Genomic DNA, 24,632 nt, shown 5'->3' with positions numbered 1-24,632 from the left:
ACCTGGCGCACCGCGAAGCACAGCACCAGGATGCTGTGGCATAGGACAGTGGCAAAGAGCATGCTGCTCACAGGGTAGCACTGGGAGGGAGGAAAAGGAGGTGGGAAAGGAAAGAAAGTAACTGGGAAGAAGACCGAAAGCGATTTGTTTATTCCTATTCAACACCACTTATTCTGAGTCTCTGTAGCAACTTGAAGGACTACATATCTACGTTTTTCATTAAAGTTTATTAGTGTCCAGAGGAGAGCAACCAAGATGGTGAAAGGTCTCAAGGTCAAGACTTACGAGGAGTGACTGAGGTCATCCGGTTTGTTCAACTTGGAAAAGAAAAGGCTGAGGGGTGACCTCATCACAGCCTCCAACTTCCTCAAGGAGGGCAGCAGAAGGGAAGGTGCTGATCTCCTCTCTCTGGTGACCAACAACAGGACGCGAGGAAATGCAATGAAGCTGCATCAGGGGAAGTTCAGCTTGGACCTTAGGGAAAGGTTCTCCACTGAGAGGGTGGTCGGTCACTGGAATGGGCTCCCCAGGGAAGTAGTCATGGCATGAAGCTTGTCAAGAGTTCAAGGAGCATCTGGACAATGCTCTTAGTCACATGGTGTAATTTTAAGTAGTCCTGCAAAGAGCAGGGAGTTGACTCAAGATCCTTATGGATTTTTTCCAATTTGAGATATTCTATGATTCTGTGAAGGTGGGGTGAGCAGGGAAGGGAGATAAGGGCAACTGTGGCAGGAAGAGCAAGCCTGAGGGATGGGACACACAGGCAGAGACCCAGTGATTTTCACCTAAAGAACAGTGAAACACCAAAGGAGACAGGCAATACTGCAATTTCTTGCTAGGGACTAGTAAGGGCAGCTCTGGACCTGTGACTGGAGTCACACACCAGCCTGTACGGAGCTCCAGGAACATCAATGCAGCTGCAAACAGTATGGGGACCTGCCCCTTGTTTTCCGACCCCTTGTTTTCCACCCCACAAGGGGTGTGCCAACCAGTGGATAGGAGACAATATTGGCCTATACATACAGGATTAACTGGGCTACAGTCAGATGCTAAACTGCATCTAGATACTGGGTTTGGATGAGTGTAATTCACTGTAAGTCTCGGAGAAACATTTAAAGTCTTGCGTGATATCCTCTGCAAAGCCTCTGAGATAAATGGTCACCAAGAAGGAAGGTGCACAGACTAGGAAGAGATGCACTGGGTGGGAGTGGGTTGCATCCTTCACATTTCATTAATTTTTTTCCCTTGATAAATTTTCCCACCCTTCTTAAAATAATTAAAAGAGCTAAAAGCAGATGCATCATGCAGACATTGAGAGTTCACATATTCTGTGTTAGATGAATGAGCCCTTCAGATACCCAGATCTTGGCACCTGTTCCCTGTACTATGTGAAGGCAGATTGACTGATTTTCAGACTGATGTGAAGCAGGGAAAAAAAGGAAGAAATTTCAAGTATGAAGCTCACCTCTATCCCACACAGAAACATATGCCAATAAATAGTGCTCAGGAAAGTTAAACGGAACAGAGGAGAATGAGGTTTGCAGCTTAGCATAGTTTTCATCTGAAAAATAATTAATAATAACACTTCTTTCTGAGCAGAACTTTTCTTTATGTGTGGGCTCAAAGTCATAGCTGTTTCCTTTCCTGATGAAGGAATTTTTTGGGGACTTTTAACTTCTGTTTGCAATAGAAGGCCAAGAGAGATAGGGGACAATGAGCTCATTTCTATTTTGGCTTGCACCTCATTGTAATTCTTAACAGTTTGCCAGCAGCAAAATATTTTTGCTGGTGCATGAGGCAGACAGTGAGCAGGTTGGTTTGTTCTCAGGCTGCACTCTGAATTTGCAGGCCTGGCTGGTATGAACAATGTGCATGTGTTATGAACAACATCCTGGGAGGACGCACTGTCCCTGGCACCTTTGCATGACCTGAAGCTCCTGTCACATGGCCTGGTGCCCAGGTCAGGGTTCCTTCACTTGTGCCGATGTTGCTCCTGCTCCCCTCTCAGGGGGGACTTCCCAGAGCTTTGCTTGCTACAGGACTGAATCCTTTCCCCATGGCTTCCCATAGGGTTTGAACAGCTGTTTAATATGCTATTCAAATACCTGTTGTAGGAGGATGTTTAATTCAAAATGTCATGGACAAAAAAAAAGCTCCTGACTGCTTGCATCATTAGTTTTCATTATGACTCCATTTCAAACACAAGGACTTTAGCCAGGATAGCCTGCATCAGGTCGATGAACAGCATAACTGGTACTAGCATGAGCATTTTTTATCAAGATAGTCACATCTATACCACAACTTGTGCCAGCACTGCTTTGTCAAGTAGGGTGGGAGTCAGTCACCTACCACAAGTTGCCCAAGGCAGCCCACAGACAGCCTCTGAATGGCATCCAGGGAGTGCAGATACAATGAAGGGGATCAGGAGCTGTGTTTCCTGAGAGAGGTTCCTGAAGTCCAGCCTCCGTGACAGCCAGGAGGTGTCACCTTGTGCAGACACGAGATGATGCGGAGCAGGTAATCGGGGGCACTGAGACCACAAGAAACCAGTACCCCCAGGCTCCTGCTTAAGTTTTTTACTAGCAGGAATCAACTGCAAAAATAAAAATGCAGCCAGACACACTAGCCCTAAATGGTTGCTGACCACTGAGGTGGGGACTATGATTTTTTTCACATTCCTGACCACGATGCAAATACTTTCAAGTATGGCACAGTCCTCAGAGAAAGTGGTCTGCTCTGTCATGCTCCTGTCATTTCAGGGGGAGGTCTGTTTACCTATCTTGGGAAGCATCAGGTTAGCAGGGATCTTCTAGTGAGGGGAAAGAATGTAAAATATTGTTTTGGAATATGCTCAAATTCTTCCCATGTTCACTAGATGATTGTAAAATAATTGGACCTGCAAATCATTGGCTAATGCTTCAGATTGCACAGCTTGGTGGGATCTGGCAGAAGAAAACAGTCTTCAAAATGTGCCAGCAGCACACAAGAACACTATTTATTACCCACGTGTTTTTGCAAAATGACTTCAGTAAGTAACACAATGCAAAACCTCACTGTAAACAAACTTATGCTGGTTTTCTAGTACATAGATGTGCAATAAAGTACAATCTGTTGTAATTATCCTTACTCTAATTAAAGAGAATTCCATTAACTCATTCATGAAGTTACTACAGCATGAAGGCAACTCCACAATAATATAACATAGTGCAAAGGCAGAGCTCCAGCTCTCTTCAACAACATAAAGCTGAATTACTGCAATGCCTCCCACCTGACAACTAACTCACGGGAACACTGGAAAAGAAAATCTCTCATGCCAGCAAGGAAGCAGCCGGGGCTCATTTTCCTCTGATCTTCAGGTACACGGTGATCTGGTAATCAATCCTACACTGCTGTTCGCAAAAGCACGTCTCAGATAACCTGTGCCCTTTGACCACTACTCACTAGAGATGCAGCGAAAGGACTCTGTGGTATGTCCCCATGGAGCTACTTCTGTGACTCCCTGCAGAGCAGAAAGAGCCAGAAAGGAGCGGGGCTGGCAGCTTTCCAAGCAGTGCACAGTAAGCAGAGCGGTAACTTGGTGAAAAAGCTTTTACGCATCCTCTGGTTGAAGCAGAGACGTGTGAGAGACGATCACCCCTGACCCTCATACTTCCACCCCACAGCTAGTCAGCAGCAGCAAGCAGAGCATGAGGAAATCTGTTCAAGGCTTAAGAAATGCACAGCCATTCCTAAAAATGTGCAATACCACAATAAGGCACTACGCTGAAGTCCTGCAACCACTTTTCTCTCACCTTCATTGATATTCCACTTTACTGCCCCGTGACCTTTGCTTTTGAGAAAAGAATTGTAGGGAATTCTGCTTTCCCCTGATGTAAATGTATTAGTCTATGGTAAAGAATATGGAAAACTCTTCCCTCTTGTCTGAGGAACGGGCTGAAGTAGGCTTCAGTCCTGCAAAGGATGTATAACCACAGACCTTTACTTTTAGTGAGACTTTGCCCATGAGGAAGGAAATCCTTCTGTAAGGCCGAAGGCTGTAGGTATGCTCATGTGAATCAGATTTCAGGACTGGGCTTGTACACAGTGCTTCAATTATGCTGGACTGCTTTACCTGCACTGATGGCAGGCAATGCCAGGTTATTTTTCCTAGCTCTGCTGCAGGTGAATTCTGTAGAACAGATTCCTATTATGACAGTATTTCTCAAAATACTAAACCACATACTTGAAATTGTATTGTCAATTGCATTTTATAGAAAAAAAACAACCTTAATGCCTGAGTTAACATTAGGTGCAGCTCTGCCCATGGGATTGTTCACATATTCTGGTTGTTCTTGTATTCCTATGTTAAAAGGACGGGGAGATTTAGGAAGCCTCTGTGTTCATGCATGTGTGTATCTCCCCATGTGTGCACCATTTGGCATTGTTTTTCTGTACAAGCAGAATGAGGTCTTTAAAGCGATCGTGCATTTGGTCTTACCACATGCATAGCTGACGTTAAGGTATTTTGTCACTCCAGGTAGGCACGGACTTCCAAAATCCTGGCTAGTGACAATGATCTTGCATCTCTGTTTCCCATAACACCTTTTTGATAAAACTTCTAGCGCCGTGTAAGACAAACAGTCTGAAAGAAAAATACAATAAATAAACAACACCGGTGTTATCAGAAATGATAGCTGCTATATGCATGACTAGAGATACAAATTTGCTATTGATTTCAATTATATTTGCCTAAGCAGGATTTCAGAATTAAATATCGAGACTTGTCAATGCAAGGAAGTCAGCTGCAATGAAAATATGAACTTGCAGCAAGCTACCTCGTGCTCTTTCAGGTGCACACTAAGGTTGCAGTTAAAATTCATGTCAAGCTCTGAACAGGTGCCCAGTATAAGACCTCTATGTTCCCTTCAGGATCACTTGGAAAAAAAAAAAGCACGTCCAAATAGCTGTCCATTTATTCCATCTCAAGATGAGTGTGCAAATGAAGGGAGATTCAGTGCTGTTTGCAGGTCCCTGGGCTATCGAGATGGATGATTTGACTGGATGCCTAATTTCAGTTCAAGCCAGGTGAGAGCAATTTGTGTGTGATGCAATAGCTAGGGCTACAGTGAAGTTTGGTGTAGCTTTTGATTTCTTATGCCTGTCACTGGTAGGAGCCATTCTGCCGTGGCAAAGAGGTCAAAATGGGCTCAATATTTAATCAGGAAAACATCTGGCTGCTTCCCATACCAAATTTCAGGCTGCTCTAGTAAGGCCGCCGCTGCAAGTCAAGTTTGCATGCTTAAAGCAACCTCAACAGCATCTACGCTGCACTGTCCTTCACGCCCTAATTACATGAAGCAACCCACATCATTTTCAGAGCAGCCTAACCCACCCCCGACTTTATGCAGGTGAAGAGAGTCCACATTGCTGAACCTCTCTCTCCCTGTGGACTGAGCAGAACAAGAAGAATGCACCACGTGTGAAAACTTGCCTTGCTAATATCTACACTTTGATTTGGGATTTCTTTGTTCAAGACATAGGCCTTCTACCACACTTACTAAAACAATAAAACTTGATTAGCATGATTTTACTCTGAAGCTGAAATTACTTGAGTGGGAAAGTGTACGTGTCAAACTTTCAAAGATCTGCTTTAAAAAAAGGAAGAATAGATGTGATTAAATTCCCAGTATCCACATGTGCTAAACTCCAAACCACAAAGCAAAAGCACCCCTTAGTTTTGGTTTCTAAACAGAAACTATGCAGAAATGACAAGTCTGGAGTAATACTTTTCTAAAGCTGTCTGCTTCCAGTCAGCGTTACCTCATGCATTTTAGGACCTTCTGTGTATGATTGGTATTTCTTACTCTAGTCTCCCAAGGCAGGGACACTCCAGAGCTCTAAAAACATACCTCTCTAGGCATTAAAACAGTCCTCCTTCCTGTAATAAAGACATCTGGTCACCTTCCAACTGCTGAGGCTCATTTGTGCCCCTTAAGCGGAAGGAGAAACAGTGCTTGCGAAGACTCCAAAGGTTCCCCAAATCGGTCTTGTTTGAAAAGAAAGAGGAGGCTTGAGACTGGAGTTCTTGACAAGGAAGACTGCCATTTAGTATATGAAAATGGAGCAGATCTGTGATTTTTAGAGTTAAACCCCTGACAGAAGCACTACATAAGTCATATACTTGAGTGAAGCTCATCGGGAGGTATTGGGCTGACCTGTTTGCCAAAGGGCTTGCAGGTTACCTTTGGACATGGATTTTTGGGAGAGCAACTCTTCCTCTGTGTTTTCAGAGACCTAAAGTCCTCATGCCTGTGTGTCTTGGGAGACTGCTGGGCAGGCAGAGAAGGCTGACCTAAAACATTGGGTAGTTCTGATTAAGTAATTCAGATGTTTCCCTCCCTGGTGATTTCAGATGAGTAAAGATATATTTGGGTGGACATTTTAGTCAGCCAAGTAGCTTATTTTGGCAAGTACAAAAAACCCTGAAGAATCATCAGGACGAATTACCAGATGATTCATAAATGAATGGACTGGGAGCACAACAACGATATAGCAACTGAATTATGTTTCTACAAAATTTCAGCTGTTGTGCTGATGTTTTCTACAAATTCAGTGATATGGTGAGTACATGTTTCATTTTGCCTTTGGTAAATGTTTGTTCATGTTTCTGTAGAAGTTAATAGTTCTTTATCATCTATATTCATGTTGGATTTGGCTCCTCTACCTGAGGAATCAGTCGTCATATGCCTACAGGCTCTTGGCAGGCGAGTTTTTGGAGAACTTCCCAAAGCTTGCCTGGTGTCACAGGTGAGTAAATGCAAACCAAGGCTGGCTTGCTTCTGCAGGACACCACAGATGTTAACTGGAAAGGCCTATAACAAAACCCCCCTATTTAACAGCTTCCTGTGGTCTAACAACATTTTGGCTTTTAGTGATTCAGTCAAAAAATGTTCAGTTTTTTTCTCTCTGGATTATATGTGTCCTTGCTATCTCCCCACTAGCTCTTCCAGCAGCTACAATGCCAGCTGAGCAATGATTTCAGCTTGGAAGAATTCTGTGTATTTTGTACCGAAGGCCACTTTTTCAATGTCTGCAACTTCATCTGTACAATCTCCCACAAGCAGACATTACAGAAGTGTGTCTACACTGAAGTCAGAGGAATCTGTGTGTGCTCAGGGGATGCTGAAGCTAGTTGCATCCAGACTTGCTTGGGGTCTAACAGCAATCCAGCTACAGCAACGCAGAGCTGGCGCTAGGAATAACTTATCCTCCTTCTGGTCCTTATGGTACCTTATTGCAGTACCTGAACGAGGAGAGGATTCAGTCAGTGCCGCGTTTTGAGTAAATGAGTGAATGGTCCCACTGAACGGTCCCAAAGAAATCACCGATCAGGAGATGAACATAAATATGCAATATGCCTTCTTTCTGATTGTCTAAGTAACGTCTGAGCTACACACATGTTCCTGGGGCTTGCTAAATTGGTACCATACGTTTAACATCAACTGCCTTTTGAAAGGCACGTTCCCAGCATGCTAGAAGGCTGGTGGCATCCAGCAGAAAAGGCAGCAATGTGTGACTGGGAAAACACTCATTCTTCATGCCTTTCTCCCAAAGTTGCCTGTTACACACCAAGACTCTCGGTGGATCTTTTGAAACAGACACTTACATGGATGGCATGGAGATACGGGTGTCAAGAAGAGGTTCTTAATGCAGTAATAAACTATCAAATCTGACTGCAACTATTTAACAGTTAGGAGTAGAGAGCCTTGTTTCTGGAGGAAAGGCTTTCAGCTGCCTGATTAGCTTTGTTTAGGAAAGTTTTGGCATGCAAATGATATGCCATAAATCATGCAGGCTTTAATGAGAAGCAATTTGTCTTCTGGTTTCTTAAAGCTTCTCTCAATTCAGACAAGAGGAGCTTTCCCTCCCTTTCTTTCCACCCTGCCACCCAAGACCTGCAGGTGATGGAGCAGCCAGAGCCGTCCTGAGCATCTTGTGCCAAGCTCTGGCAATAGCATCCTGTCACATCCTCTCCAAACGTTACTAATTGCCGTCTTCTCCCACATCACTATGCACAGGGTGAGCCTCAAGAATGTGGTGGGTAAGGGGATGTGTCTCAAATGTAGATCCGCATGACATGAAAAGTAACATGCTGGTGAAGGACCAGGGCACCCAAAAAAGAAACCCCTTCACAATTTGTCACTCCAATACCGGAGCCCAGTTGCTTCTTGCTTTCATCCCAAGCTGCTGGCTTACACTGCTTTACGCTTTCTGGGCTGTGCCTCCCTGCAAAAGAATAAGGAGCTTGCTTTTAAAATCAACTGAAAGCAAAGATTTCACACTACCAAATCGGGATGGCTTGTGCTTTGTGGAGCCCATATTATCAGCTCTGGGGATAAGAACTGACAAGGGGAAACTATGGCATTCTGAGCAAGCTAAGGCTGCAGATTCCTAAACAAAGTTACCATAATAGCATGGTAATTTATGCAAGAGCATGGCACACAGGGTCCTGCCTATGCATCAGAAAAGGGTCATTTGAACCGCTGATTCTAGCAAAAACACACAATATGATCAGCAGGACTTACTGAAAGTGTTGCTGATACCTTTATATTCCGGGTCCAAGTATTGTCAGTAAACAAGGCAGTATGATACACTAAAAATACTACTCACTGCTAGCACAAGCCATTCCTTGGAAGTGAAGACAGCACCCGGGCTTTCTGAAAAGCTGCACCCTCTCTCTCCCTCTGCAGTGCTTGTTGCGATGCCCTTGTAAGCCTGCATGAGATTAGCCCATTGCTTGGTTTTATTTACTAGCGTCTCTTGAGTTCAGAATTCAGTTTGTATGTATTTTGGACAAAAAAAACCCAAACCAAACCAAACCAACCTGGTCTTTCTCTCCTTCTTGCACATGCATATGCACAGAGCAGGGGATTCATCTGCCAGCACAAACACAGAGGGCAAGAGACAAGTGGAACCCCATGCTGGCTGGCAGCAGCAGGAACCAGATTCCCTCTGCTTGAATGCTCATTGCTTTGTTTTGCACCATTTGGGTACACATGTACCTGCATGTACACAAGCAGGACAGGAGTTCTTAGGCTTATTTTTTAGACTTGAGTGCCAACGGTACTTTTCCAAACAGTTCAAAAATCTAAGCTAGAAAAAATTATACACCAGAACCCCCCTGTATTCCTAGGTAAGAAAACATTAATGGATGAAGTGATGTGTGTCTGAGTATGGTTGAAGCAAACTTCAAACATCTGCTCAGCTAAATGTGACTTTGCCTGTTCATCTCAGCAGAAAGTTAACTGGACTCTAAAAACGGTGGCTGCTCGCTTCTTCCCTTCAAACATTTGCTTCTCATCCTGCCACTGCTTTAAACACGTTCTCTTTCTAGGGAGCTTTGTCTTGACAAGATTTGTTGGGGCAGAGGTTGCAATAGCTCTTACTGGCACTTTTTGGGGCCCAAAACACCTGCTAAGCTTCGCAGTTTTCTCAGGCTGACATGGACAAGGAACTTTTCCTATCATATCTGCAACCAGAGGCAGTTGACTCTGAGTTGACACAGAGTTGACTCTGCAGTTTTGCAGTGGAAGCAAAATCCAACAATTTTATCCTTACTTTTGTACCCATAAAATTCAGTTGACTGTTGTCTCCCACACCCAAAGTCGCAAGGCACTAGTGGCAGAAGCTGCAAAGGGAGACATGAACCTACCTCACAAGCTTGAGCCCTGGTCCTGCTACAGAACACTGCCGCTGCATCTGCCCTGCTCAAACCATCCCCCTGCCTTCGCAGCCGGAGCACATTTGCTCTTTCATGGTGTCCCTGTATGAGGTCCTATCCTGTGTTAATAAAATAACTGTTCTGCAGCCTCAAGTTTCCTCCATTCAGGAGCCTGCCACTTGCACAACTGCCTACAGGGCCTGTGTTTGACCCAGTTACCTAGTAAATATATGCTAAACAGATGATGCTCAGGAATGGAAGGGCATACCCAGGCCTTCAAACAGTGACACCTGCAGTGTAGAAAGGACTTAATCACCTTCTCTGTAGAAGCTCAGAGCTACAAGCTTTCTTCTTCCCACAGCAGAGGATTGGGCTCAAGTGTTCCTGGTATTGACTAAGTGGTCCTTGAAGTGTCTGTGCTTCAATATCCAGCATTTCCTAAATTTTGGCCAACATACATGGTTAGTGTTTTATGGCACCTAGAAGTCTATAGCTAGCACGAACCTAATAACTTGAGTGTGTAAGCATTTCCAGATCTACCTATAGCCACCTGTACCTTTACATCACTTACATCTGCTCTCAAGAGACTTACACACAGGACTGGCTCACACTATGAGTATACTACATCTCTTAGTAAGAGAAAGCAACCAAAAGCTTTTCAGTCACTCTCAGTGAGTAATAGATGTAAGACCTCTGAATTATCCACAATATTGATTAAAAAAAAAAGAAAAGAAAAGAAAAGAAAAGAAAAGGAATCACAGTAGCACAAAATGCTGTTACACAACAAAATCATGACGCCTTGTTGGGCTGGAAGGAACCTAAAGGATTTTGGAAATCTATGTGCTTTGCTAACATCCTTTCTTCTTAGCTGAATGCCATTCCACTGGGAGGAGATTAGGACAAAACCCAGCCCCAGGGCATGTCATGCCGGTGCAAACTGTGATGAGAGTGCCTGAATTCTCCACTTCTCTCAGCCTCCCAAAAGTGGGAACAGGTGAAAGAGAGGGCTATGCTGAAAAGGACCCTACCTTCCAGCAATGAAGACATGCAATTCAGGGCTCTGCTGGTCATTAGTGCTCAGGGGAATGCACATCTGGCCAGCCAGTGCATATCCAGGTGAAATTTCTGGGAAGGACATTTTAGTGTTCTAGCTTGCAAGTTGCAGCTAGACGCAACCCACTACCAAGCCTTCTTTCAAGTACTTTCATGTATTAACAAGAGTAATTTACTACCTGAGAAGTGTTTGCTGACCTGAATCTTCCTTGTATTCTCTATGGTAACCTGTTTGGGCAGTAAGTTTTCCTCTTTCCTCACACACATGTTAGTACAAATATAGAGAATATGCCAGAATAGGCAACAACTGAAACAGCAACAAACTGCTACGGTTTCCTGCTTTGGTGCTGGGCACAACAGATTCCTCTAAGCAGAACCATCTGCTACAAAACCGTACCCAAAAGAAGTTTTAGTTTTCTTGGGATGTTTTTGATAATCTTAGTAAAACAGGGAGGTTACCTTCTGTAAATTCTGTACAATCCTAACAGTGCCAGTCATTTGAACAGCTGCAGAAGCAGGACACTGCTTGGAGTTTTTTTTATTTTCCTGCAATGATCCAGAGATCTTATAATGGAAATAATTCCCTGTGCTTCAATTAACTCTGTCACTTATGGTAGGAGCTTACTTTGCAGAAGAAACTTTTCCTGAAGGCAAAATATCCTAAAATGCCTGGAGACAAGATTTTACACACTGTTCCTTGAAGTGGGCAACGGTGACCGCTCATTGGAATGAACAGCCCTCACGACAAGTCAGTGAACAAGAACTGAGACATGTAAAAATACTACATTTCACTTGGAAGCTGAAAGTGATAAAAAGCAGGAAACATGTTTTATAGCTATCTTACATGGAAGTTTCACATTCTTTGACAAATCCTCCCACTCCCCCAAGCTGCAATGAGCAAGATGAGTTGTTCTAAATGCAGCTTTTTGTTTCTGCTCATTTTTAAGAAAAGCAAGAAACATTCTGAAATGAAAGGTGCAAGTCACACATATAATTAGGTATCAGTCTTGGGACTGAAGTAGTGCTGTATAGCTATGGTACATATTAGAGAGCTTCTTGTACTCAGTAGTTCAAATCTTTACCCTGACTCAAATCTTCTCTATCTGAATCAGAACAAGGACTTGAATGTATGTTTCCTCATAACCCATCCTGTGTGGGCTTTTCAGTTAGCTTTGTCTCGTGCTAAAGCCGTTCCATTGCCTAGGATAAGCAAGACTTAACCCGACCAGAGGACAACTCTACTGTAAAGGCTTTATCTAGCAGGCATGACACCATGATGCCACTGCTCTTCTTCCACCTTTGTATGGAAAATGGCACCTAACTTACATTATTAAACTGGCTCAGAAAACTAGTTCCAAGAGGAGGCAGTCATGCTAAATGTTGAGCTGAGCCTCAGGATCCTACAAGTGCTCCAAGGCCACACAGATATCACAAATACCAGAGATGGATTTATATATTCTATTTCCTGTACAGGGAAGAGACTTTCTGCTAAGGAAATATTACATCTTCCTGTGTCCCCTTTGAAGCAGAGCTCTGAAAATCTGCCAGCTGATTTCATAAGACTCTTCACAGAAAAGTGATAGTTAGGAATACATCTGTCTCAGTTCAAAGCTGCTGTTTCTCATTAATTGCTTATCAGCTATATTACATGTAACATGATGTCACCAAGCTCCAGAGAAGTATCTAATTAATTCAATACCCAGTACTCCTAGCAGGACCATATGAAGTATAGATAGATGTAAAACTCTTGAGCTCAACAGAGGATTCCTATACTTGTCATTAGGACCTACAGATGACTTCTCTTCTGCACGGTACAAAAAAACACCTCACAGTTTCCCTGTGATGCAGTGAAAGAAACAGAAAGGCTTAAGCACTGCCTTTAGGCTGAGATGCGCAAACATGGGTAGAAACCACAATGGATGTGTGCTGAAGCAGATTTAGCTTTTGGTGCAAACATACACAAGTATGTGTGCTCTCAATTCAGGAATGAAGAGCAGTGGAACTAAGTTTTCCAAATTGTCTCAAATCGTTAAAATCACATTGACATTCAAATTACCATTGCTCCCTGACAGAAAGGTACACAGACATTTAAAAAGTCTAACCATGCACCCACTCACATCTGTGTGTGCCTAAATAACCACATGAATAAGATTTAAGCTTGAGATGCACAGATCTGGAGTCAATTGGATTTGGCTCCTAAATGCTAAGTCTTTTGTGGTAACTGAACGTGTACTCCCAAGCCACATAGATGCTTTTGAAAATTATACTCACTGCAGAGGGTTACTTGTACCAGGCAGGAAGAGGCCAAGCACTTTAATTAAGTAACAGGAAATCTATACAAGGATCTGCCTTCTGTAGATCTACCTTGTGTTTGTCTCAGGTTTTATGCTCTCTCCTATTACCACAGTTTTAGGTTGCTTTATAGAAAACAAAACCCACACCAGACAGGGTGTTGCTCCAGAGGTGCTGGTGTGCAGAGGCCACAGCAGAGAGTTTGATACTGTTGCAAATTCTTTTTCTATTTATACTGGGAAACTTCATCCAGTTGGAAGGGTTTGCAGTATTCTACTATGAACTGTAAGTGCTGACATTAGAGACAAGTGAGTGATCTCCAGGAGTGAATGAAGTGCAAGAAGTATGATGGCAGCTCTTCTCAATCAATTTAGCTATCCCTGCTCTGCCTTGTGTCATACACTACCACCACCCTCATGAAGGGTATATAGCTCTGTCAGAAACCCGTTAAAATGTTTCCTCCTTAGAACAGATAGGCAGAAATATGCTAAATTGTTTCCTCCACAGAACAGATAGGCGCAAGTCTGTGTGAAGGACCACACAAGATAGCCAGTGTGAAACATACACCTGGCAATTTAAAACAGATTCTTGTCTAAGAACAGATTACGATTTTCAGCCAATACATTTTCAATAAAATCTCTATCACTAAATAGAAACATTGGCTTGCAGACAAATGGCTTTTAAGGCTAGTTATTGATCTCTTCCTGATGTTCAGAGATGTTTCTCATAGATTACACTTGCAGCATGTTTCTTAGTAAAGTTCAGCCTTTGCACGGGGCTGGCACATCAGCTCTAGAAGTCCTTCCCTGCGTGGTACCGAGGGACTTCAACAGCACACGTATCTTGTGCTGGCCTTCTCCATGGCCTGAAAATCTACCTTCACACCTTCAGTGTCACCCACTGAACACATTATTCACACAAGCATCAAGCACCCTCACAACCACATACTACTATAATTTTAGCGATTTAGTGATAAAATGTGAGTCGTAAGTCATTAATCATACACCAGCTGAGTCTGTAACAGTGAAGTCAATGACTGGTTATCGATGTAGACCATAAAACTACTTACAATGTTTTGGGTTCTTTTTCCTATTCAAAAAGGAATGATCTGTGCCTGAAAGCATTCACAGTCTGACAAAAGGAATATTAATCTTATAGAAAAAGTAATATATTGTTTATATATTAATTATATATATATATGTACATGGATGCACCTGTACTAGTAAATCAGCAGTGAGAGGGCATGTTTCTGGCACTGCAGTGCAGTGCTCCACTCATATGTGTGGTCCCTGCACCCATCTGGCATGGGCCAACAGCATCCTCTCAGCAACTCCCCATCACAGCTGAGGAGCTAGCACAGGCCAGGGAGCAGCCACAAGAAGCAATTTGCATGCAGTCATCCTGCTTTGGAGGGTGAGTTTAGTACTGCACACATAGGATGTTCCTGCCTTCTGGACTTGGTGCCCGAGAGAAGTCCCAGGCATATTTAATTTTCTAGTATACTACCTCAGTCTTGGAGTCTGGTCATACAACAGCATGTAAAACAATGGATCCTGACCTATGGACCCTATCCTTACAGCCTGCATTTAAGGCAAGGAAGAGCTCGCAGAAAACAGGGGCAAGAGAAGAAGGTAACAGTAAAACAAAGTGTCATGACACTCGGGTTGCCTAATCCTTGTCAGAAGTTGGAAAAAGAAGAGAGGCACACAGCTGACATTTAGTATACATCGCCTAAGTTCAAGACAGCCAACAGAAATGGTTTTTTATGTTAAGCATACTAAGGACTGATGAACTGTATGAAAGTTTATTACTTTGCTGCATTTCTTACTCTACATTTCTCCCTCATACTGGGCAATTTATTTAAGTTTTAGAAATAAACTTTCCTCTATTTCAAGCACTGGTGCTTTCAAAATGCCATTGCTCTTGCACCTGATGTTTTCTCCCCATTTACTTCCCATCGATCCTGTGCACCTGCTTGGAGAAGGTCTATCAACAGTGTAAAAACATACCAAAGGGAGGGACGCGCTCCACTTCTGTCGAGCAGATGTTCTCCTCATGTGCCCATCTGCCATAGGTGGCAGAGTAGATGATAAGGAACTTGGACTCCTGACAGTGGAGTTTCAGTTCCTGGTTTTCACATGCTGATTTGGTTTTGTATTCAGCTAAAATAAAAACAAATAACAATATGGTAGCATGAGGCAATTTACTCTACTGGACTGTTAACAGCAAATAGCAGCATGATAACAGCTTTTCTGCAAGTCCTGTTGCAAGTGACATGTGGCACTGTTACAACCAGAGACAAAGCAAATAGCAAAGTGGAGTGTTTCCTCCAGCTGAATTGCTTCCATATGACTATCTAAAGCCTCCAGCTCCTTTTTGAAAGGAATCAAAAAGTTAACTTTTGCCAATCTCCTCTCCCACTGGAACAGCCTCCCCCCTTCCTGCCTCATTTCCTGGCTTGCTTTCCACCGCTGCTCAGTAGGTCTTTTCCTTTTGTCTCTCCCAGGACAATGTTGCATTCTACGCCTACTTCAGATGCTCGTCTGAGTGCTGAGAGCCTCTGACCATTCATCAATCATGGGCATGGCTGGCATCACCCAGTGCCACTGCATACACCGAGTGACTGCTGAAGAATGGGAAGCACAAAGGCATGGGGATGGGCTAAGTATCCTGAGCCAGCCAGTGTTCTCAGCTGTATTTGCATGGCTCCACCAAGGTCAGTGGTTTTCCCTGGGCGTGACTATCTAGCATAGACTCATTTGAAAGTCTTGCTGACAAAGCAATGTGAATCAGGAGCCTGAGAAAAATACACCCTCTCCCTTTCTCATCTGGCACAGGCACACTGGCAGCACTCTCAGCACAGAGGTAGGGAAGCCAGTGAGACCATCCTCCAGACAGCATGGCTTATCCCTCCTAGGGAACTGGTTAAAATCTGCCATCTGGCCAAGGAGGTCCCTTGCTGGCCTAAGCAGCTGCTCTGCTTGCACCATTTTACCGCCCAAATCTTCCTGGTCTAGGTATGGTGGCAAATTTTTTTACTGCAGATAAGGCCAGGCAGAAGAGTTTATTCTGCTCCAGATTTTGTCCTTTAAAAATGTAAAAACAGGAAAAGGAGGTTCCTGAGCTGAGCAGGAGAAAAGGGAAACCTTATTGTTATGGAGTGGTATCCCTGTGAGTGGAGTGTGGGTGTTGGTGCTAGGGGAACTGGAGAGAGAAAAACTTATCTATTCAATAAAGAAAACATTATTGTTTCACTTAGAACAGATTTAAAAAAAAGGGTTAATGTTCTTGGTAATAGTCCAGTTTCTTCCATTTGAGCTCCTCAGCAGTCACAAGTTTAAGTTTAAAAGGAGTAATTTTAAAAAAAACAGTTCACCTGCTGCAGATTGTTACTTCTGCAGAAGCACCTGCCATACAGTACACCCATAAGGATCATGCCAAGAAAACAGAGCCTCTGATCCAAGGGCTGACAACCTAAAGCTGGGCTCTGTGTCTGTACAGCCGTGCTCCATGGTTGCTGGAGGAGCTAAGGAAGTACAGACAACAGAAACAAACCGACAAGTGCTATAAGACAAGGGTAAGAATACAACAGAGACTTCTGCAGAGATACAGCAACAATATTTCTGAATAGATGAAAAACTAAAGGATTCAGGCAATTGCTTAAGTGCCCACTTGAAAGCAAGGAGAGCGTAAAATATACTTGAAGTTATGCTCAAGTGATTTCTTGAGTAAGGATGTTTTCCACAGTCAAGCCTAACAATATTGATATCTTACCTATAAATACAAATTTCCTGTCACATGAGATCATGTAATTTGCACTGAAACTGGACTATTCCTCAATTCTGAAGGCAGCCCTTGCTGTTAAATGCAGTTTTGACCAGCTTTTGTAAAATTCTGATCACAGAGAATATTATATATTCACAGTAGCTCATTTCCAGTGGGAATAACAAGTAGCTTTTGAATGTAACAAACAGGATCCCAATTGACTTTTGATTAGTAAAAAGAAATTTCTACTGACACAAACACAGCTATGATAACAATTCAATCTACTATTAATAATGCAGTAATTTAAATATGTAAAGAAAAATTTTAACTATTAATAAACCAGATAATTTAAAAATCATTAAATTTTTTTAGAATTTAATTTTAAATTTCTGGTATTTTTTTCTCCTGATGATTGGCCCACTAAATCTCCTTGGGAGTTCTTGTGTCAGTGCTTTGCCAAAGGTAACATCTGCCTACTCCATTCCGTATCTCTGCTCTTGACTTCAATACTCTGCATAAATTGGCCTTCCAGCTTGCTTGCCACCCCTGTTCCTATTCCACCAATTATGTCTATCTTAATGGTCTGATTAAAGACAATCCCTTTTGTGCTTTCTCCTTTAGTTGTGGGATGGTATTTCTGAGTTGGCTGCGGAACCTAACCATAAATCATCACTCAACTATTTTCTTTGGGACCCATTTCAGCCACACTGGGGATTAGCTGCCAAAAAAAGCTGAGCCCCCGGGCTACCAGGGCTTGTTCTCATATACAATAGCAACAAGAAAAACAATTAAAAAAACCAATAAATGAAACTTCATGATGATTGACTTAATCTTTCTTACACTTTTCTCACATTTACAAAGCGCATTCTCTTTGAGGCAGGATTTGTCCCTTTACATATCAACATCAATTACCTGCATGGAACACAGGTGACTCTACAATGAGATTCTGTAACAAAGTTAGCCATGCATATGTATCTTCCAGCCACTATTCTATAAATAGCAGGTAGTAACAGAGAATCTTTGAAAGCTTTGGTCCCACCTCCTCGAGCATTTTTGCGTATTTCTTATTATAGTATCTTCTTCATCAGTTGGATCCTTAGCCCAAGCATCTGTTTTTGCTGTTCAGCTCTGTCTTTCTAATATGACATTATCATTGCCATCTCTTTAAAAATATTTTCCAAAACATTTTTCCTTTCTAGTCTGATGTCTGACATCTGACTGCCAAACTACACTGCTCATTAAATTGGCAGCAAGCATATTGAGGTTGCGAACACAATGGAGAGCTAAGGTAAAGTAGAAAAAAACAATTTGCTATTAATGTGAGTCTCAAAACTTCACATGGATTTATGCAAAACCTTGTGCAATTGCATTTTAACCAAAACAAACAACAAAACACAAACAAAACCACATTTGCCTGATGTGGATTACTTACTAGGTTTGCATTTAAAGGAGACAAGGAGGAATTTAGTGGTCCCTGGACACAGATCAGGTCCAAAAACCCGACTATTGACAAGGAGTTGGCAGGATCTCAGGTTTTGGCATTCATCCAGTACTTTCTAGAACAACGGGCAAAAAGGATAGGCTTGAAAACAAGGTATGAAGCTAAACAGCAATGAGAACACTTAGTTGTACTTTGTTCTATACAGGAGAGAAATCATTCCTTCACAACTTTTTGGCTATAAACATGTAAGAAACATTTGTATCATTGGATTTAGGCCACATATCTACTGGACTCTGAGTCACGGCCAAGTTTATGGGAACACATTAATCACAGCGATGCCCATGGCAACTTAGGATGTTACCAATCTGCTGTTGCTTGTCACTCTTCCCTCTGCCCCTAGCAGGTCTGCCAGATTTCACTGTGTGCCACCACAGCCTCTGTGGTGCTTGGGACTCTGCAGAGCCCAGAGCAAGTGGGAACATGCTCAGCCCCCAGTCTCTTCACTGCTGAGCCTGAGGCTCTCGCACATTCCTGATAGCATTTATGGGAGTGCAAGGTCCAGGTGAAGCATGGCAACTCAAAAAGATCTTTTTAACCATTTCATCTTGATCTACTTAAGTTTACCTGATCATGCTCTGTAATATCTTCACTTGAAGTTCTAACTAATGACTTGGTGTGCTGAGTGATACTTAAGCACAACTCTAGCTTTAAACCATATGAAGGACCTTATGTGAGGGGCACTTCTTGCTTGCAGTTACACACATTATCAGATATTTACTTGACTTGCCACTTGAACAAATTTCCGAATTGCTTTGATTGGATAGCAGAGATGTGCCCGTCTATCCTAAGCCTGCTTGTATATTATTTTTTTTAATGCTCTTCTAAGGCTGTATCTACCCCAGGTTTTTTGGCCCAGAAATATACCATGGTTCTTACTGTGCTTTTTCACTACGAGTGGCAACAGAGAAGGACTATAAAAAGGTCAGCAGCATTATATGCACAGGGTCATGCGGGCCCACTCCAAGTCCAGCAAAAGAACCGAGTACTCCTAGTGCTCACATTAGTGTTCCCACTTCATCAGTGGTTTTGGAGCTGTAGTGATAGAAAATAGGAAGACATTGCCCAAGATGAGTCTCAGTCTAGTTTTTAAAATAGTCAGAAGCCAAAGCACCTAAAAAAAACCAGTTTAAATGCAGCAGTGTACTCAGGAAATTCTTATTCACCTTCAAAGCCTGCTTTAGAGAGGGCTTTCTATCCACCATTTTCAGGTAGTCTGTGGTGTTGTGCTCAGGATTATTGATGTTTAAAATCACAGCAGGCTGCGATAAGGAAGGTGTTGTCCCTAGGTCACCCCACTCTTAACAGGAGTAACTGTAAGATACCATTCTCTGATAGTTTTAGGTACTCCCACAAAATCTATGGGAACTTTTGCCTTGCTTCTCACCAGAAGGGGTCTCAGTCATACCAAGAGGCCAAATCACAAATTCACCACTGTGATAGCAGAAGCTGCATTCTTGTTTCCAGACTGAGAGAGTTGGCAGTGGCTGAATCTCTCCTGTCATCCCTGGAAGCCATCCCTCCCAAGCAGAAATGATACACATTGGCAGAGCATTGCAGTGATCCTATAACAATCTTGTCTTTTTGTTCTTGTTGGTAGAAGAGGACTTGCATCCAACACTTTTTGACCGTTAAGTGCACTCTAAAGAGTTTAAAAAGGAAGGAAGAGCATAGCAGACTTAATTTTATCAGTCAATTCATCTCTTACAGAGCTGCAAGTCAAACAAATAGCTCCTCTGTAATTGGGATGGTTCTGGAACAGGCCAATGAAATAGTTATGTCCTTAGTAAGTGGACATAGCTGTCCCCTATTGAGTCACCTTCTGTTTGCACCTGAGCTGAATCATCTCCTGTGCATCTGTTTGTGTTTTCTCCCACTTACTGCAAATAGCAGTTGCATTTCCTATCAGGTTGCTGTGCAAAAGCATATAACCACAAAAGTAAATAATAATACTCATAATGAGATAGCACTGGGCTGTTAATACCTTGAGACAGATTTAACTTTGCAGTAATCCTTTTAATAAGAGGTCACTGTAAAAAATGCCTGTTATGCTTCCTCCTGGCTGCAGGGTAGCATCATGCCCAATTATGCAGACTGCAGATGCGGTTCCAAAGGGAAGGGGAGGAGGGATGAGATCACTGGTGCTCTTTTCTAAGAAATCAGTTTACAGGATGTATCTCTTCTCCTTGACAGAAACGAAACTCCCTGAGATGCAGAGCATTTTGTGTATCTCATGTTCGTGGCCTTGTCAAAATGCTTTCATGCCTTTGATCAGTGACAGCGCCTGAATGATGATTATATTATCCCATCCGTGTGTTTATTATATTCCAGGGTGAAACTGCCCATGGAGACCTCACAAGGGTACTCACAAGCCCAAAATAGTCATTGGTGTCACTTTGCTGTAGTCAGTAAAATGACATCAAGGATGCATCTGGCCTAGTGGTTTTGGTGGAGAAATGTACTTTCACATGGCCCCCAGGTCATGTCTGGAATGTCTTCAGAAGTTGCAGTACAACATGGGCAAGCCACAGTTATAAAACTGCCTTAATACTGTTTCTGGATAGAGGATATTACTGCTGGACTACTCCGTAAAACTCTTCAATTCACTAGTGGTGGGAACAGACATTCCCTGTTGTCAAGAAGCAATGCGTCGGCTGCAAGCACAAATGCTGCAACCTTCATCAAAGCTTCTAGGGCATTTACAATACCTTCACCAACAGAATGTGTTCAGATTCCACTGACCACTCATTTTTGCAACGATTTACTGAATTTGGCCTAACACTGGGCATTTTCACTATGATGAAACAAGCCGTTGACAGCAGCGTAAGTCAGACCTTCTAAGACTTGTTTAAAAAGTCTTCACAGCAGAAAGTAATAATTCATGAAGTATAAATCATTTAAAGCTATATTTAAGTGGGCTCAGCAAACAAACTGTAGATATTACTGATACAAATCACATATTTGCAGAAACGCAGATATCTGCAGGAGTGCTTAGGATCTGCTGTTTAGCTGTCATGGTGCCTTTTCAGTGAGTGAAGATAGTCATGGAACAAGCCAAATGTCAGCCAGAATGCCATCTTATTCAGTGGATTTGTAACCCAGCTCTTTCCAATGTTTGCATCCTCTCCTGGGAACACAGAAGGCTTGTGTGATGGATTAAGACTGGTCTGCTCAGTCACGACCTGCCCTTGATTAGAAGGGAATTGATTACTGTAGGGAACTTTGAGCCTTGCTTTGGAAACCCCATTCTCATCAAAACAGAAGGCAACCTACAAAGCTTTTACAATCCTATGGCAATACCCTGCTGGCCAAACAAATTGTTTCAGCTGTAATACTTTTGATAGTAAACAGACACAGACAGGATGTAATTTCATTCAATGTTGTGGACACTTGCCATTTTCACACAGCATAGCTCACCACATGGAAACTGTCAAAAACATTCTTGTGCATTAAGAACCTTTACAACGTGCGATACCTGCAAAGAAGTGGGTGCCACACAGTTTACGGGTTCTGCCATCTTGGTTTCAGGCTCCTGAGTACTACACATGTGGTAGTCTTGCCCGTAAAATGCTGACTGAACACTTATAGTTGAATGCCGAGGACAGTGCAGACTCAAATGTTCCCCATCGCAGGCATAGGCAGTATGATTTTGCAGAAGTTTGGTTAGGTAACCTAGAAAATATTCAGCTCTGTTACAACTAGTACAGGAAATGACAAGCTTGTTAGATAATAAGAAAACCACAATCAGTCTCTGGAAAGGGCATTGTAGTCAAGGTTATACGCATGGCCTGCTGCCATACTGCATGGTTCTGTGAATGGGTGAACCTTTATGTGCTAGTAATGCTCAGGTCTGGAAAACAAGAGGTCGCGTGGCAGTGAGTCAGAGCCCTGCTAGCACTCCAGCAGCGGCACTATGTCGGAGATGTCATTTCACAGACAATAAACAGGCTCAGGCCCCCGCCAGTCCTGGTTGCTAACAATCCCAGGGTGTGTTTGTAGGAGTCGGAAAGGCTATTACTCATTTTTGCGGGCCAGATTCTTGCATTCCAGCTGGCTAAGGTACTCCTTACACCTTGTCTTACAGTGATGCTTTGTACTTCAGGGCTCCTTGGCAGTTGTGTTCCACAAAGGTGATAATAAAAGTGATTCCCTCTGCATCACCAAATCAGATGCTAGGATAACAGAGGAAAGGTGGTCCATAAGTGCTGGACACCATGGGTGCAGGACAGAAACTCAGGAGTAAGATGCATAAAAATCTATATTTGCTGAAGAGTTTGGCAGTGCTACAGGGAGAGGTAGGATCTGTATGCAGCTGTCCACCTGTACCATCTGTTTGCATCTTCTAATAAGTAAGTCCATGATCAGCAGAACTAATGACAGCTGGTTTTCTAATTTGTATTTCATCCTGTATTGTCTCTTAAGCCAAGATTTCTGTTATCACCACAAATATTTATAAACTGAATCTCCTACTGCCCTGCTCTCTGTTCTGCAGAATACTTTAATGGAAACATGCAGTCTGCTACCTTGGGCCATTACAAATCACCCATTGTGATGGGAAACTATTAGCACTAATTTAATTCAAAGATTTTCCTCACCTATGCTCACAAAGCTTTGATACCTCTACCACTCTGTCACACTTGACTGAAATTTATCTTTAAGCAGAAAAGATTTGTGGGTGACGGGGAAGAGGAGGCCTTAGGGACAGGACAGATAAAGGATACAAAATACCGTTCCACAAATGAAGCAATATCCTTCCTTATCCCTCATCCACGAACACATGGAAATTAGACCCAAACCCACTTTTTTCCCCATGAGTTTTATGACAACCCGATACACTACAGTCACAGCAAATCTGTAATTCTTCACTACTAGCCAAACTTTTTATTAATGCGCATGCAATAACTATATTTGAAGTTTCCTTTGTTCTTATGCATGCATTAAATTCTGTATAATTCTCTCTAAAATAAATTCCCAACTTCTAGAACTTCATACACATTCATGACAAAAAAACCCAAACAAAATTCTCCAAACACAACATATTAAGTAATGAGAAAGCACTACGAGCTTCCACTGATTTGAAAAAAAGATTTGTAGAAGTTTTAAAACAGAGACCATGATTACATATGTATCTTTTTGATTTCAAAAATTATCTATCTTAGGCTCTTTTCCAAATGTATAATTGATCTAATTAAAGACAAAACCTAGTATCTTCTCCTCAGAAGCTTTACTTACTCCAGTGTGGTGACAGCAATATTACTACTGTTAATTATAATAGAAAAAAAAAACCCCACCCAAACCATGTTTTCTTGTTTTGGTGGCTGAATCAGAACTAGAATGACATGGGTTTTGCATCATTAAAACAAAAATCAGTTTTCTCAAAGAAAATATTGAAAAAGAGTTTGCTCGTGCTATTTAATTTTCACACTTTAAGCCTTTTTTGAACGTTTCACCAAAGACAATTTTTAAAAAGGTTTTAAAATAGAAATTTAAGTATTCCAAGTAATTGATATGAAAACGAAATATTTCTACTCCCTGACATCCTTTCCAGCTCCAGCTGTGCAACTGGCTAGGAAAATTCAGCTCCCTCACCAGTTACTATGTCTAGAGAAAGGAGAAGCCTGCTCCACTGTCGGCTGCTGTTTTTCATCTAGAGCCCAAGAGAGGACAGGAGTCAGCTAAGATGCCTTCCAGTGCAGCAAAGGTGTAGGTGAGTTCTTCACCTCATTGAACTCAGTCTGAGGCACTAAAATCAGGACACAGAGAATTTCATGCCCCATATTTGCAGTCTAGATCTCAAGGAAACCAGCCCAGCAAAAATCCCCACGGCTTCTCACAGGTTAAAAAACCCCAACCAAATCCATCTCCTACATTTTCTGTGTAATTGAGACCACAAATAATTGAGCTTTCCTGCCAGAGCCACTCCTCTGTCAGCCTGCTCCTGAAAGGTGCTGAGTATTGCCAGGAAAATGGGCCGAATGCCCGATTGCACCCAAGCTACTTTGCTATGGCCTGATACGGTAAAGGGGCCTCCAGAGACATTTACTGCCGCTGAATTCCTTTGACATCGCCATCATAGCATAAAGGACCACAGTGTAAAAGAGTATTCAGCCCAACATGAGTTGTAGGCACTCAACACCTTGAAAGATTTAGCCCGATATTTGTAATCATTTCAGTTCTTCAGGTTTTAAGTTACCTGGAGCCAAGACTGCTGTATACAAAACAGCCCAGTATTCCCTAAAGAATATCATCTATGTTGTGATTTGGATGAGTTCCCTGGCATCTTAACTGCTACTTTGATCCTACAAATTCCTAATCCAGTATCTA

General features: G+C 42.5%; 1 protein-coding gene across 4 annotated transcripts in view; it reads right to left on the bottom strand.

Moving 5' to 3' along the window:
* EVA1C (eva-1 homolog C) overlaps positions 1 to 24,632 on the bottom strand; it is a 40,579-nt gene that overhangs the window by 3,205 nt on the left and 12,742 nt on the right. For 3 of the 4 annotated variants that reach the window (XM_056328783.1, XM_056328785.1, XM_056328784.1), the window contains exons 2-5: positions 21,784 to 21,980; positions 18,243 to 18,366; positions 15,055 to 15,207; positions 4,478 to 4,621 (exon numbers count right to left, since the gene is read on the bottom strand). In XM_056328783.1, coding sequence (XP_056184758.1) covers positions 4,478 to 4,621; positions 15,055 to 15,207; positions 18,243 to 18,366; positions 21,784 to 21,980 — 618 coding nt within the window. The remainder of the gene's footprint in view (positions 1 to 4,477; positions 4,622 to 15,054; positions 15,208 to 18,242; positions 18,367 to 21,783; positions 21,981 to 24,632) is intronic. The other variant, XM_056328787.1, reaches the window with a different exon arrangement.

Source organism: Falco biarmicus, chromosome 2 (genome assembly GCF_023638135.1).
Source record: "Falco biarmicus isolate bFalBia1 chromosome 2, bFalBia1.pri, whole genome shotgun sequence".
Taxonomy (NCBI): domain Eukaryota; kingdom Metazoa; phylum Chordata; class Aves; order Falconiformes; family Falconidae; genus Falco; species Falco biarmicus.
Note: the sequence above shows the minus strand (reverse complement) of the source record. Positions and strands in the feature narration are given on the sequence as shown.